Below are 15,597 nucleotides of genomic sequence, written 5' to 3'. Positions count from 1 at the left end.
CTTAGGATCCTCAAAGGTGTGGCCATTGCTTTCTTTTCCAGTCTGGCTTCTCATCTTGGAACCACTGTGCGGAATTTAATGGTCCAACATATGGTGCTGTTTGCAGTTCCCCGAACACACGATTCCCTTTCACACCTCCCTCTGTTTTCTCCCACAGCTTTACATCAAGCGTTCCCAAAACAAGCCTCCCCTCTACCCCGCATGTTCCTGGAAGCAAGCTCCGTGTTCGTATTTACCCTTCCTCCTTTGCCTACACACAGTTCAATGTGGATCGAGAATGATTTCTTTCCAAGATTCTCCTGCATGCCCACCCTACACATGGATCATCTGCTTCCTTCTTAACACTGTAGACTTCCCACTGTGTACATTTATCATTAACTTCTGCAGCTTGACATCCTTGTAAGGCATGGCCTATTTATTCACAGCCCTTGACCCATGGTGACTCAGGGTTTCTACAGTGATGAAGAGGTACCATGACCATGGCAACTCTTATAAAGGGAAGCGTTCAATTGGGGCTAGCTTACAGTTCAGTGGTTTAGCCTACTATCATCATGGCAGGAAGCATGGTGGCATGCAGGTACACGTGGTGCTAGAGAGGTAGCTGAGAGTTGTACCTCTGGATCATCAGGCAGCAGGAAGAGTGATCCACTAGGTGTGTCCTGAGCCTCAAAGCCTAGCTCCCACTGATACACTTCCTCCAACAAAGCCATACCTACTCTAACCACACCTCCTAATAGTACTACTCCCTATGAGCCTATGTGGCCATTTTCATTCAAACCATCACATTCCACTCCCTGGTCCCCTTAGGCTTGTAGCCATATCATAATGCAAAATGCATTTAGTCCAACCTCAAAATTCTCCAGTCTTACAGTCTCAACAGTGTTTAAAAGTCCACAGTTGAAAGTCTTGGAGATTCATGGCATTCTCTTAACTATAATCCCCTGTAAAATCAAAAGTGGAAAGCAGATCATATACTTCCAACATACAGTAACATAGGATATACATTTCTTTTTCCAAAAGGAAGAAGGAGAACATAGTGAGGAAACACTGGACCAAAGCAAGGCCAAAAATCAGCTGTACAAACTCCAAACTCTGAATCTCCATGTCTGACATCAAAGTGCTCTTCAAATCTCCAATTCCTTTCAGCTTTGTTGACTGCAACACACTTCTTTCTCGTGGGCTGGTTCCACTCCCTGTTAGCAGCTTTCCTCAGCAGGTATCCCATGACTCTGGGATCTGCAACATCTTGTAGTCTCCAAGACAACCCAGGCTCCATTTTCACAGCCTGACACAATGGCCTCTCTAGACCTCTATACAGGAAAACCCCTGTCATATGCCTAACCTCAACAGCTTTCCTTAGTCATGAAGGGAGATTCCATACCCCTCCCCTTTTGTATCCTTGACCTAAAGCCAGAACCATGTAGCTAATGCTGCCAAGTTCTGCTCCTTGGTGGGTGTGGAACATGGTCCCCTTGTTTAAATACATTTTCATTATAGATCTGCATATGACTAGTCTCTAACAGTCACACAACACAGTCAATGCTACGTTGTTTGGAAATGCCCTTTGCCAAAACTGTTAATCCATAACTCTTCAGTTGACCCCCAGGCAGGTTTTTTTAGACAAGGGCAAAAAGCAGCTACATTCTTTACCAAAATATCCCAAGAACAATCTCTAGGCCACAAACTAATATTCTTCTCCTCTTCAGCCTCTTGGGCTGGACACCCACAGTTATAATCACATTCAGCACCATGCCTTCCATGCTTCTACTAGTATGGCCCCTTAGCCATGACTAAAGCATTCCACTGCTTTCTTGACCCAAAGTCCCAAAGTTCACATTTCTCCAAACAAAAACACTACACATGGAAAATTCCTTAATAAATGTCAGCAGATGAATCCTCCCCTCCGCCTCTATGGGCAGTGTGCCCATTCTTGATTTCCTATTGAGGACTGTGGTGGTTTGAATAGGTATGGCCTCCAAAGACTCATGTGTTTGAATGCTTGGCACTACTAGGAGGTATTACCTTGCTGGAAGAAATGCATCACTGTGTAGGCAAGCTTTGAGGTCTATGTTCAAGCTACACCTACTATGACACAAAGTCTCCTTCTGCTGCCTGTTGATCAAGATGTAGAACTCTCAAGCATGTCTCCAGCATCACGTCTCCTAGCATGCTGCCATATTTCCCACCATGATAATAATGGACTGAACCTCTGAAACTGTAAGCCAACCCCAATTAATTTTTTCCTTTGTAAGAGTTCATGATGTCTCTTCACAGCAATGGAAGCTCTCACTAAGACAGTGACCATGCTGTTGGGCTCCTTTGTGGAGAAGGTAGCTGAGATGCTCTTAGGAATCATGGCCCATAATGTTTTTTGTGTGTATCTAAGGCAGAATTTCTCAGTGTTTCCAAAACTCTCTTAGTGGTTTTCCCTTCTGCTGTGATAAAATACTCTTTGGACAGAAGCAACTCAAGGGTGGAAGGGGTTATTCAGTTCACAGCTCCAGGGTAGTCCATCATGGGAGGTAAGTTTGGGTAGCAGGAGCTTGAGGCAGCTATGTAGTCAGGAAGCAGAGAACAATGATTCTATCACCTATGTATCTATATGTCTAAATATCATGTATCAATTATGTTTATTCATCAACTATCTATCTACTGTCTATCATCTATCCATCCATGTACATGTCATCCAACATCCATTATCTATATACCCATTGTCTATCATCCGAACCTTTAAAAATGTTGCATTTTATTTATTGTTATGTTAATGTATATGTATATATGCGTATGTTCATATCATAGCATGCCTGTGAAAGTCAGAGTATCTCCATCTGAAGGATTCACTTCTCTCCTTCTACCACATGGTCTCCAGGGTTCAAACTTAGATTGTCAGACTTCGCAGCAGTTGCCTTTAGCCACTGAGCCTGCTCTATCTCAACTATGGAAAGAGGCATACTTAAACGTTAGCCACTGATCATCTGAAACCCGGAATTAGTTGGGTGTCCTATGTTTTATTTGTCAACTTCAGAAGTGACAGTATGTGATGGTTTAGTGTTGATTGTCAACTGGACAGGATCTGAAATCACTTAGGTGACAAGGCTCCAGACACACCGCATTGGATTACTTAGTTTAGGCTAGACTCTAGGCATGCCCCGAGGGATTGCCTTGATTGGGTTGGTGCAGGCAGTGCCATTCCCTGGGCTTGGCTCCTAGACTACATAAAAGGAGGGGGCAAGAGTAGAACAGGGATATTAGACAAGTTTAAGCCCCTCGAAAATCCTCTAACATTATTTGGGATATGCCCAGTCACAGTGAGCTTTGTCAGCAGATGGGCTAATGGTATGGTTAACTCCTATCCTATGTAGTACAAGGGCCGGGTGTCTAAGCTAACCAGCAATCCCAGCCAATTTCTGGCTGGAAGTGATTAACTCTAACCCAAGGTCCCTTCCTGTAGGAAGAATCTGATTCCTCAGGTTTCCCATGTTTCACAAAGGCCAGAATCTTTATGGCCATTGGATTACATTTTTTCTATTGTGCATTTCTTGGGAGGGGGCTTTCTTCCCCCATATGTCTCCCTTCTCCAATATAACCAGACATTTGAATATGAGTTTCTGATCTGTAGTTACACTGGCTAATACCTTCCCTATATCTGTCTTCTGCAGTTCCCAGGTCCAGACGTGAGGGCAATGGGGTTTGAACCAAAACCTAAAACTCAGGAAAAAACAGAGTGGGCCAGGAGTAGGAGGACTTGGGGACCAATGAAACCTTAACTTTAATGGGTTCATAGTCCAGGAACAAATCATTTGGAACTGTCCTCCTTGGCTTCTGCTCTCTTGGTCTGGATGTGGTGAATCCATGGTGTACTGCCAGCTACCTTCACAGCCACAAGAGTGGAGATAATCACCGTGCATGGTCATTTTCACGTTTGCTCCAGTACCCCCCTTGGCAACCTGCTTAATGCAAACAAATAGCTCTTGATTTGAAAGGGGAAACTGGAGATTAGTTGGGTTTCTTAGGTAGCATTTATGGAGAAGTGGAGGGCCTATATTGACTTGAGAAAGGAATGGTTAGAGAGTTCTTCTGACTGCTGTTCTCTCTGCCTGGGAAGCAGTGCGGAGGTCTTCCAAACATCATCTCATGGGGGGGAAATTCCTCCCACATGGGGTGCAGTGAGTACTAAGCAAAGCAAAGGAAGGAAATCTATTTACCCTTCACTGGACTCTAATGAGAGCTTTGTTAGTGTTTCCTTTTATGTTCTTTCTACCTGCCCAGACCTCTGGGCTCTATATACACAAAGAAGCTTTCAAACTATATCTAAAGTTTAGCTATTAAAGAAAAGGTTTGGGCTATGAAAGCCAGGCCATTGTTGAACCCCATTGTTAGAGGGAGGCCAAATCAGGAGGGAACTGGTTCCTGGAGGAGCTTTTTAAGGAGTTTCAGTCCATGTGGGGACCGTTTCTACTCACCTGGAAACGGCATCTAAATAAACCAGCAAGCACCTGCATCCTCCTGTGGCAGGCTAGATCTCCTCAGCCTGTTTTCCCAGAGCTCTCCAGGGCATTGGTCTCTCATTAGGACCCCTTCCTGAGTAAGGCTATCCATTTTGGATTTACTTGAGCACAAACCTGGCATCTGGCTAAGACATCTTGTTCTAGGCTGTCCAGTGAAGGTATAGCAAACCTTGGTCTGAACAACTCATAAAGTCTTGTGAATATCCTGATGAAGGATAGTGGCCAGCAGTCTGCAGCTGTTTCCAGAAGAATGATCTTTCCCTCTGGTGTTCTCTGTCCACTTGCGTGTTTGAGTTGTCCTCTTTTTCTTTAATTATTCATTTATTCATTTATCTTCTACTTTCTGTCATTGTACTGTGGACTCTCAGGCATCGCCAGGTCAGAGTATGTCCTCAGAATATCAGTGTGTCCTGCTGGCCTTTGACCATTTGTTGGGCAGTCGGGTCATGACTCTTGCTTCAAGGAAGTCATCTTTTGTAATGTTCTCAGCAGCAGTGGATAGCAATTTGTAGGTGAAGCTAAATAAATAGCCTCTGGAGGGCCGAGATTTTCTCTTTGCTTTTAATGTCCTTTCCCTAATGGTGAGAGACCCTCTTTCTCTATACCAGGGACATCCTCGGTAGTAAACGCATGATAATTGTATGCATATAAACGTTTTGCATTTTTCCAATTACATGGATCATTGGTTTAAAAGAGGAAAGAGCAGAACTTCCTCTTTTCCCCTTCTCTGGGACTGCTTAGAACAGGTGAGAATAGAGAGGGAATCCTCACCTCAGAGAACTATTTCCCTCTCCCTGTGTGGATTCTGCTTAGATGGCAGGGCACCCTGGAGGAGAAGACCAGGCATTCCCTCACTCCACCCAGGGACCACTCAGCCCCGGAGGAACAGAAGCAGCAGGTTTGTTTGTTTGTTTGTCTTACAGGGGGGATCTCTGGGCAGTCTGGCAGAGCCAAGAGGATTTGAATCCCAAATAAGAAGACATAAGACTTAATTTAGAGTGGGTCTCACACCAGAGAAGTTGACAGAAACACATAGAAAGGCAGAGAGAGAGAGAGAGAGAGAGAGAGAGAGAGAGAGAGAGAGAGGGGGGGGGCAGAGAGGGACAGAGACAGAGAGACAGAAAAACAGAGACAGACAGAGATAGAGAGATAGACAGAGAGAGACAGACAGACAGAGAAAGAGACAGACAGACAGAGAGAGACAGACAGAGACAGAGAGATCTAGGACTGGCCACCATGCATTCACGCACCTAAACAGAGGGATCCCAGTGGTGTCTCACAGAGATACTGAACACTTGATCAGTGACCAAGTCCAAATGTTCCTACGTGTCCAAACAGAAAACATCTTAACCACTCTCACCTCTGGAGTGACACAACAGGCAACTTCCTGTTTGTTTTCTTTGGAGTGGAGATATCAGACTCCTCTGAAGCATTAGACAGTGACAGTGTTTGATCGAAGCGGGTGCTGGGGACCTGGAACATCTCAGATTGTGCACTCAACCATCACACTCTTCCTTGATCTGGAGGACTGAGACCCCAGGAATCCCAAGGTCTGGTCTCTGGGGAGCTCGATGGGACCTCCAGAAATGTAGGGTATTCACTGGAGAAGACTTCTGGGACATGGGTTTAAGCCAATAGAAAGTCCTTATTAGCCAGCTGGCTACACCACCAGGTGTTTGGGATCCCAGTGTAGTACTGAGCCCTTCTCAAGGTGACCTTTCAAACACAAAAACCATATCCTGGGTTGACATATTTAAGTTAACAAGAACAGTTAGCCAGAAGCAGAACTATAGAAGCCAAAAGCAAGGTTAGTACGTTTAGAGACTTTCTCAGAAGTGTGGGTTTTGATGAATTACGCCTTTGTCTTCAGTTTTGCAGGGATGCTGTCCACAGGCTGAGTTGTATGGCACTTTTACCACGGAGTTAGCTGTGGACCTGTTATAGTGCTGAGACTCTTAACTTTCCAAAGGCTAAAAGATGTGTAACGTTTTTCATTGCCCTGACTGTGCGTGGAAGCTAGCCTTTTCTTTTTTTTTAATTTTAAACAACACTGATAAATCTCTGCATTGATGTCAATAGGGAAAACACCTGTGAAACTTCCGTCACACTGGGAACTGAGGAACCTTAGTTGGTAAAGCGTTTGCCATACAAGCATTGGAATCCAAGGCTGAGTCCCAGAACCCACATAAAAGTCTTGGAATGGTGGCCTGCACTTGTAATCTCAGAGCTGGGGAGGCAAATGTACGAGGGTCCCCAGGGCTCTCTGCTCAGACAGCCTAGCCAAACAGGTGAGCTCCCGGCTTAGAGCAGCACCTTAGTCCCATAAAGCAAAGTGGACAGCTCCTGCACACCTGAACCTACACTGTTACACATACAAACACACACACAAATGTACACACACACACACACATGAATGTACACACACACATACCCATGTGCTCACACACAAACATACACACACATACACACATATACATTAATATACATACACACCCATACATACACACAGACACATACACAAACACACACACACTCATACACACATACACACACATGCGCTCACACACAGGAGCTCGCTCACACACAAACATACACACACATATGCACGCACACATGTGCAAACACACACCGCACACACATGCGTCCACACACAGAAGCTCACACACCCACACAAACACACACAATTCTTTGGTACCAGATGCAATGGTATACAGCTATAAACCCAATGCACAGAAAAGCTGAGGCAGAAAAAACTCACAACTTCAAGGCCAGCTGAGTTGCATAGCAAGACCTTGTCTCAAAATACTAGATAAGACCAAAAGGAAAGAAAAAGAAAGCTTCTGAGACTGGAGTGTCTGAGAACTGCCAGTGTATCCCAACTGTTATACACCCGTCTATTTAGTGCATTTTATTTGACAGTTCTTTGTTCTAACTCATGGAAATCAGGGCAATGGGTGTGTTTCTGTCTTAACAGCAAGAGAGCTACTGTGTTCTCTGATGAACTGATGGAGGTTTGGGGGTCTTAATGAGTCTTCTGAGAGACTGGGTTGTACTGTCACTGACTTAAGAACTGATCAGCAACTCCCATTGCAAAATCTGACTTCTGCTGCCCCCAGCCTGTTGCATTCAGGCCATCTCATGGCCATCTGTATTTGAAGCTTGTGTTTTCTGCATGAAGCTACAGCCCTCTCCCTGTCCCCACCCTCTCTCATCCCTTTCTCTCTTCTCTCTGTGTCATTTTTATCATTCCTTTCTCTCTTTCTTGTTTCTCTGCATTCTTCACCCCATCTTCCTTTTGAATCATGATATTTTAAAGCAAATCTTTCTGGTTCCCTACAGTTTCACTACTAAGCACATTTTAAAAAACATATTATCTTATTTTCTGCATGCAAGTCAATGATTTAGCCATTAATCACATAAGGCTAAGGACACAGTCTTATTTTCTGCCCCCTGTGAAAGAACATGGAGTCCTGCCTGTCATGCGTCTTGGTAGCATAAAAGCTTTTCTGAGAATGCTCCGATGCAGGCAGTCCTGACAACATGACTGCACCTCCCACTTTTTACCCTTTCTATTTTTGTCTTCCGCGCCCTCGGCTCCAGCTCTCTGCTGTTCTCAAACCATTATTGTCTTCTGGAAGCAACCCTCACAGCTGTGGCCTTTGTTGACAAATTCTTTCATCTCCTCTGGGCCTTAAATTATTTTCTCTTGCTCTGAAGTGAAAAGCCACCGGATCTTTCCAGAGACTGTTTTAGGGTCACAATTTGGTTTCTCCAAACTCTGAATGATTCAGGCCTTTCCCATCCTTGATTGACATCTCCCCTCAGAGGCCAGTAACTCATTCTTGAGACTCTCTACTTGCTCTATTGTAACTCACAGTTGAGGATTTGCTTTGTCCCATGTGATTTTCATGATTTTGGATGGTTGGTTTTAAATTGAAAAACTTGACTGTGGTGCATCTTAAATTCTTTGAGGATTATTCTCTAATAAAATCTTGTGAGGGGAAGGGGTTAAAAAAACCTTGCTACAGATATATGAAGTTGATTTTCTGTCTTGTCATAATAATACATTTTTAGTTGCTATAGTGTCTCTCTTCTTGATCTTTCTGTTGGATCATTTTACCTGGGACCCAGATGCTCTGTGCTACTTTTGCTTCAAGCACGTGGGATAGGTCCCTTAGGGCTTTATGGCAACAGGTGTGAAATCCCAACTCTTTGAGAGGCTGAGGCAGGAGAATCACAAGTCTGAGGCAACAGAGCAAGTTCAAGGCCAGCCTGATCAACTTACTGAGACCCAGACTCAAAGTAGAGGTAAAAAGAAGGTTAGCGCTGCAGCTTATGAGAGAGCAGTTTGGCTATAGCCAAAGGTGGTCTAGATCCTCTGGTCTGACCTTCTTTTCCCAGCATCCTCTTCTGCTCCTCGCTCCTCCACAGCATTTACATAACCCAGTTTAACAACCTGCTACCTTCCTTCCTGTTTTGGCGCCCATCATTCCTTCTTTATTCCCTGTAGTAATAAGGGCACTTCCATTGCACTTGCCTGAGAGTCTTGAACTGAGCTTGGGTTTCCTGCCATCTGGGTCTGGCTGGTTTGCAACTTCTCTTTGATGTTGCAATGCTTTTTCATTGAACTGGAGTGTGGGACTTCTGTAGCTTACTGGCTTATTTTCTTTCTCCTAAGACATGCCCATTTTTTTCCTTGAGCTCATTTTGCTGTTTTGTGCTGTTAATTTTTAATTGCTTCAGACTTGGGTGTTGGGGGTGGGGCAAGGCTGAGATTTGGCTTGAGTTTGGCTCTATTTGTATCCTTCATATTTCCCAAAAGCCCCACATGCTCGCTCTCTCTCTCTCTCTCTCTCTCTCTCTCTCTCTCTCTCTCTCTCTCTCTGTGTGTGTGTGTGTGTGTGTGTGTGTATGTGTGTGTGTCCTTCCTCCCTCCTTCTCTCCATCCCTCCTTCCTTCCTTTCCTCCCACCCTCCCTCCTCCTCTCCTTCTATCCCGCCCTTCCACCCCTCCACCCTCCCTCCCTGACAAGCCATTCTTGCAAGGCCATTGCTGCTGTGTGCAAAGGATGTCTCGGTAGGAGATGCTCAGGAACCCAGCCCTGCACAGTCATGAGCCTGGCCATCTGGAAGTTGCCTCTTACTCAATGAAATGGAGTAAACATTGTCCATTATGAAATCCATCACGCAGGCTGCCAGGGACGAATGGGATCCCACCCAAAGCCAATCATTGCTCTGACAGGGAAGTTGGCTAGTGCTGCCTGAGACTACTCCAGCCTCCCCCGTCCCTGATGTCACAATTCAGAGGCTGCTGCCTGCCTGGGAGGTTGTAGAAAGAGCTGCAGGTTTTCTTTGTGTGTCCTACAGAGCTCCCTGAGCCAGGTCCCTGTTGGACGGCAGTTATGAAAAAATACCTCCTCCCCGTCCTGGTGCTCTGCCTGGGTTACTACTATTCTACAAATGAAGAGTTCAGACCAGGTGAGTACCACTGTGTTCCTCACTAGAGGAACAGGCTTAAAACACAAGGGTTTCTAAAGATCTAGCTGTGTTCTTGATCCCTACACCACTGAGAAAGAGGAACCCCGAATGTGAGTCTGTAAACCCTGGATCCTCCAGCCACAGGCTGCAGGCAGGAGGGGACTGGGAGGGGTGAACCATACAGCCAAGGAGGCTATGCTTTGCTTGGCCTGCAGCATGGAAAGCAATGTCAGATCTACAGAAGTGAAGGTAGTACCCAGACACATCGCTCAGTCAGATAGCTGTGATCTATGGAGACACTGATAGCCGAGAAGCCAAAATAAAAAACAGAAAGGGCTATGAAGTTGATGACTAAGTAGAGGCTCTGTGGACACATTTTTGTGATACTTTTTAAAATTCCCTTTAGTGTTAGCAAAATTAGATTATGCCAAAAGGGTTGAACTTGGGTAGTTTCGCCAAACTCTGACCTCTCTGGCCTTGTCTCTGTGATCTCTGCACATGGAGATGTTTTAGGAATGAAGGCAAGAAGGCTCGGCTCTGGACATCCAGGCCAAACCTGTGTTTGAGAGCCTGTTTATGAATAACCTTAAGTGTTGCTTCAGTGTTTTACGGCATGAGGCAAAATGATCTGGGCTCACAGCCTTTGAGTATGGAAAGTGAGACAAGGCTTTGGGGACACTCATTGCTTCTGTGCTTTCCCAGAAATGCTCCAGGGGAAGAAAGTGATTGTCACTGGGGCCAGCAAAGGGATCGGAAGAGAAATGGCATATCATCTGTCAAAAATGGGAGCCCATGTGGTATTGACTGCAAGGTCGGAGGAAGGGCTCCAGAAGGTGAGCATTCTGTAGCCACAGATAAGCCTGCCTTCTTGTGTCCAGCTTATAGTCTCACACTTATGTACAAAGGCTTCCCCCATACACACACACACACACACACACACACACACACACACACACACACTCAGTGTTGTTAGCCAGAGTTCTTTGATTATGTATGTTCACAATTGTACCTGTTCATACACATTGCCCATGGACAGATACATGTATCCAGAAACTGGGATTCCTTTACCTGCTCATGCGTTTATGTTGTCATGCCCCACAGACTCACAAATTTGAGAGCCCTAGGTCATAACAGCACTCACAAACTCAGATCTACCTGCACAGAAACATGCACCCACACCCACAATGCACTTGGAAACATTTGTTCATAAACCCTGCAGAGATAAATAATGGATGTAAACTCTAACCCAATGATGACATCCAATTAATATATTTCAGAGCACAATGATCATCTAAGGATATTTATGAGGTGGGGGGAATTCCTCTGTGTAGTTTTGTCTGTCCTGGAACTCACTCTGTAGACCAACTTGGCCTTGAGGGTCAACGATCTGCCTGCCTCTGCCTTCTGAGTACTTGGATCAAAGGTGTGTGCCACCACCACCTGGCATCATCTAAGAATATCACACACACACACACACACACACACACACACACACACACACACACACACACGGGGTGGGGGGAGGGAGAGACTGGTTTCAATCTAAACAGCTCTGGAACAAACTTTCATTTAAACCCCAGTTACTCTGTACACTGCACATGAAAACCTATGACCAAGATGGCCACCGTCTCTGCTATGCCTCTGCAGGTGGTGTCTCGCTGCCTTGAACTCGGAGCAGCCTCTGCTCACTATATTGCCGGCACTATGGAAGACATGGCTTTTGCAGAGCGATTTGTTGTTGAGGCAGGAAAGCTCTTGGGTAAGGCTCCCCCTCTCTTTTCCTTCTCTGGGTTTAGAGCTTTCAGGAGGGAAAGGGGACAGGATTGAGTCCAAGCGGTCTTCCTCAGACAATCCATCTCTCCGCAGGTGGACTGGACATGCTCATTCTCAATCACATCACACAGACCACTATGTCTCTCTTCCACGATGATATCCACTCTGTGCGAAGAAGCATGGAGGTCAACTTCCTCAGCTATGTGGTCCTGAGCACAGCAGCCTTGCCCATGCTGAAACAGAGCAATGGCAGCATTGCCATCATCTCCTCCATGGCTGGTGAGTGGGACAGGGGTCAGGGTAGAAGTCGAGAACAGAATAATGCCAGGCTCTGGGCTGGGCACAAGTTTGTGTTAGGTTTCCATACAGGGAAGTCACACTGCATGGACCTAAAATGCTCATGGTGATAAGATACAGAAGCCAGTAATACACAGGCAGGTTCACTCATGAGCGACTTGGGGTGTACACCCGGTGAGGGAAGGACATGCATGTTGAAGAAAAGAGGCACTGTGAGGAACTAATGGCCCCCAAAAAGTCAGGCTTGGTCAAAGCAGGACTACAAAATCCCTGAAGGGAACAGACAAAAAGCAACAGCCCAGGATGCCCGTGGGAAACCTGGTGTGTGAGCCATGCCTGGGAAAGGAGAGGGATAGGAAAAGCTGCTAAGGCATAGCCAGTTCCAGTCTTTTCACAGGAGCGACATGGTCACAATGGACAGAAAAGACTTTGCTTCTATCACAACCAAGAGCCACAGGGTCAGTGGATTCGAAAGCAGAAATAAGAATCGAATGCCTTAAGGACATACAGTAGGATGGTTGACTGGGGAAAAGGAACTAAATAATAACAATGGACAGGGAAATTGCTCTAGGGCAGTGGTTCTCAACCTTCCCAACTCTGTGACTCTTTAATACAGTTCCTCATGTTGTGGTGACCCCAACCATAACAGTATTTCATTGCTACTTCATAACTATGTATTAGCTCCTGATACGAATCGTAATGTGAATATCTGCTATGCAGGTTACCCGATATTCTACCCCTGTGAAAGGATCATCCGGCCCCCCAAAGGGGTCGAGACCCACAGGCTGAGAACCACTGCTCAAGGGTATGGCACAGCACTAGACCCATTGCCTAGCCAATATCCACCCTGGTGTTAATCCCCAGTACTGTGTGGGAGAGGGGACAGGGACAGCAATATATACTGAGGGCATTCTTCTAAATATCAATTTGTAGCATTAAAAGTGAAATTCAGACTGAGCTTAGTGATACATGACCTTTTAATTCCACCACTTGGAAGGCAGAGGTGAGCACAAGAGCATGCTGGTTTATATAACAAGTTTCAGGTCAGTCTGATCTATATAGTAAGAACCAGTCTCAAAAACAAACAAAACATAACAAAAAAAAAATAAAATTGAAGCAACCAACTAGGTAGAAATATGAGCAAAGAAACTCTCTCAGGGATAGAGTTCTGTAGCACAGAGGGAGGTAGTGCGTCCCCTCCCCTCCCCCATGTTCTACATGCTGGCACCACCCAAAGACACCACCAAGGCTCTCCAGAGAAGTCCTACACATTAGCTGATTAGCAAAGATGTGGTTGGAAAGTCAGAGCACAGGAATATAAATCAGCCTTACAAACTTAGTTCTTGGGGTATAAAAATAGCAATCATAAATGACCTCTGAACTGTTAAATACTTCACAAATGTCAGTTCTCCTTGAAATGAATACGGCCATAGATGTGCTAAAGTGTTCTCCCTTCTGGTGCAGGAAAGGCCTCTGTGGTGACTGGATAAAGGGACAGTGTGTCTGTGCCACCGGCCAGCAGGGTGATTGATATTCACCCCTGTGCTTCCAGGCAGCACAGGCACTGGCCCCTCCTCAGCCTCAGACGTGCTGAGCTGAAAGCCAAAGAGAGCTTCCAGATGCATACTGAGTGGGAGGGTGCTGGGCACATCCCCAGTGAATCCCCTGCATTGGCCAAAACCTGTACACCGGTCACAGTGTGGGTGGTTTTAATGACTTCTGATGAACCAAGACATGCAGTCCAATCAAAAGCTCCTTCACCTTTGCCTAGAGAATTTAACTTTTATAATGTGCATGATCTAAATGTGCTTAGAGGGAGCAAGGCTTACCATAGTCCCTAAGGATCTGATGGGATTCTGATAGCCTATGTTCCTATACATTTTGGGGACCTATGGAATGACACTAAATTGTATAGGGTCTGGGAGGCAGAAATTGAGTTGTGTGGCTCTCCCTGTATCTGTCATGTGTGTAGCCTAGAGTTCAGCCCTTTTGCTTTCAGGCACAACTTTTTTATATATTTTTCTATTTGTGCACGTGTGTAGCATTTATGTATGTGGTTGTGAATATGGTTTACCAGAGGCTAACACCATGTGCCTTCTCCAATCGTTCTCTGCCTTAGTTGATTTTGGAGACAGGGTCTCTTGTCAGATCCTGGAGTCCACTAACTTGGCTACACTGGCTGGCCAACATGCCTCAGAGATCCTCCTGTCTCTTCCTATCCTATTCAATGTATTCCTGGCTTTTTGTTTTAATGTAGTAGGCCTGAAATCAAGTACATGCTTGAATGGCACATACTTTTATGACTGAGTCATCTCCCCAACCCTGCTGTCTTCTTTTCAGCAATCAGGAAGTACATCCATTAGTCTTTACTTTTAAAAATATGAATCTCACAAACATGGGACACTAAATAGCAAACTGTCCCTAAGGTCAGAAAAAACATACTGAGTTAGAGTTGTGATCACTTACAATGCATTGGACTTTTTTGCTGGGTTACAACATGGAGCAATTCTTTATTTGCATTTCTGGGTTTCACACTTCACAGAGGGTTTATACTCTGTCTTCCTCAAGCTTGGCCACCTCCTTAGCTCTCTCAGGGATGATACCAATGCTTGTGCCACAACCCAGCGCCTTTCCTGGCCCTATGGAACAAGTTCTTGTCTTTCACATAGTTAGCTTCTATAATTAAAACTAAATTATCATGCCTTAAGCAAATCTAAATTCATTTTCTCCTATGACCAACCTAGAGTAGGCAGCCAAGGCTGATAGGAGAGCCATACCCTATGAAGCTGTCTGAAAACCAACTGTGTTAGGACCACCAGTCCTACAGTGCTATATTTGTCTGTCTATCCAAGAAGGCTTGATGTGATAACTGAATTCTAGCTATAGAAAATGAAGGACAAACCCTGAAACCTGTAGCCTTCAGCCATAGTGGGCAACAGATGGGATCTAGTCTATATTCAAAACTAATTATCAGTGGTCCTCCTTCAATAAAAGAGCACAAATGTTGCTGAATTACTCCTTTCTATGCCATCCATGCCAAACAACATGTAAGAGCAGAAAATGATCCAAGCATGTCTGTAAATCCTAGCACTCAGGACACTGAGGCAGGAGGATTGCCATGAGCTCCAGGACATTCTGGGTTATAAATGGAGACTTTATCTCAAAAAACAAGAAAGAAAGAAAGAAAGAAAGAAAGAAAGAAAGAAAGAAAGAAAGAAAGAAAGAAAGAAAGAAAGAGAGAGAGAAAGAGAGAGAGGAAGGAAGGAAGGAAGGAAGGAAGGAAGGAAAGAAGGAAGGAAGAAAATTAAAAGAAAAAGAAAAAAGAAAAGAAGAAAGAGGGGGGAAAGGCCCAGTTGGTATTTCTAAAACAAGATGCTAGTGCTTGAATTTTACTTTTAATAAACAAAATCACTGGATTTAAAGAAAATATCTGAGAAAAAGCCCATCAGCCCTTAGTTAAAATGGGTCTTCTATGTTTCATTTTAAATGGTTTCTTAGGGTTTTATTGCTGTGAACAGACACCATGACCAAGGCAACTTTTA

At 44.9% G+C, this 15,597-nt stretch overlaps 1 protein-coding gene across 2 annotated transcripts in view; it reads left to right on the top strand.

The window, feature by feature from the left end:
• Hsd11b1 (hydroxysteroid 11-beta dehydrogenase 1) overlaps window positions 1-15,597 on the top strand; it is a 49,937-nt gene that overhangs the window by 14,391 nt on the left and 19,949 nt on the right. Inside the window, exons 2-5 of one of the 2 annotated variants that reach the window (XM_006250473.5) lie at window positions 9,875-9,985; window positions 10,688-10,818; window positions 11,633-11,744; window positions 11,852-12,037. In XM_006250473.5, the coding sequence (XP_006250535.1) occupies window positions 9,910-9,985; window positions 10,688-10,818; window positions 11,633-11,744; window positions 11,852-12,037 (505 nt within the window). In that variant the 5' untranslated portion in view covers window positions 9,875-9,909. Of the gene's footprint in view, window positions 1-9,570; window positions 9,986-10,687; window positions 10,819-11,632; window positions 11,745-11,851; window positions 12,038-15,597 lie in introns of those variants that run through there. The other variant, NM_017080.2, reaches the window with a different exon arrangement.

This window comes from Rattus norvegicus, chromosome 13 (assembly GCF_036323735.1).
Source record: "Rattus norvegicus strain BN/NHsdMcwi chromosome 13, GRCr8, whole genome shotgun sequence".
NCBI classification, from domain to species: domain Eukaryota; kingdom Metazoa; phylum Chordata; class Mammalia; order Rodentia; family Muridae; genus Rattus; species Rattus norvegicus.
Note: the sequence above shows the minus strand (reverse complement) of the source record. Positions and strands in the feature narration are given on the sequence as shown.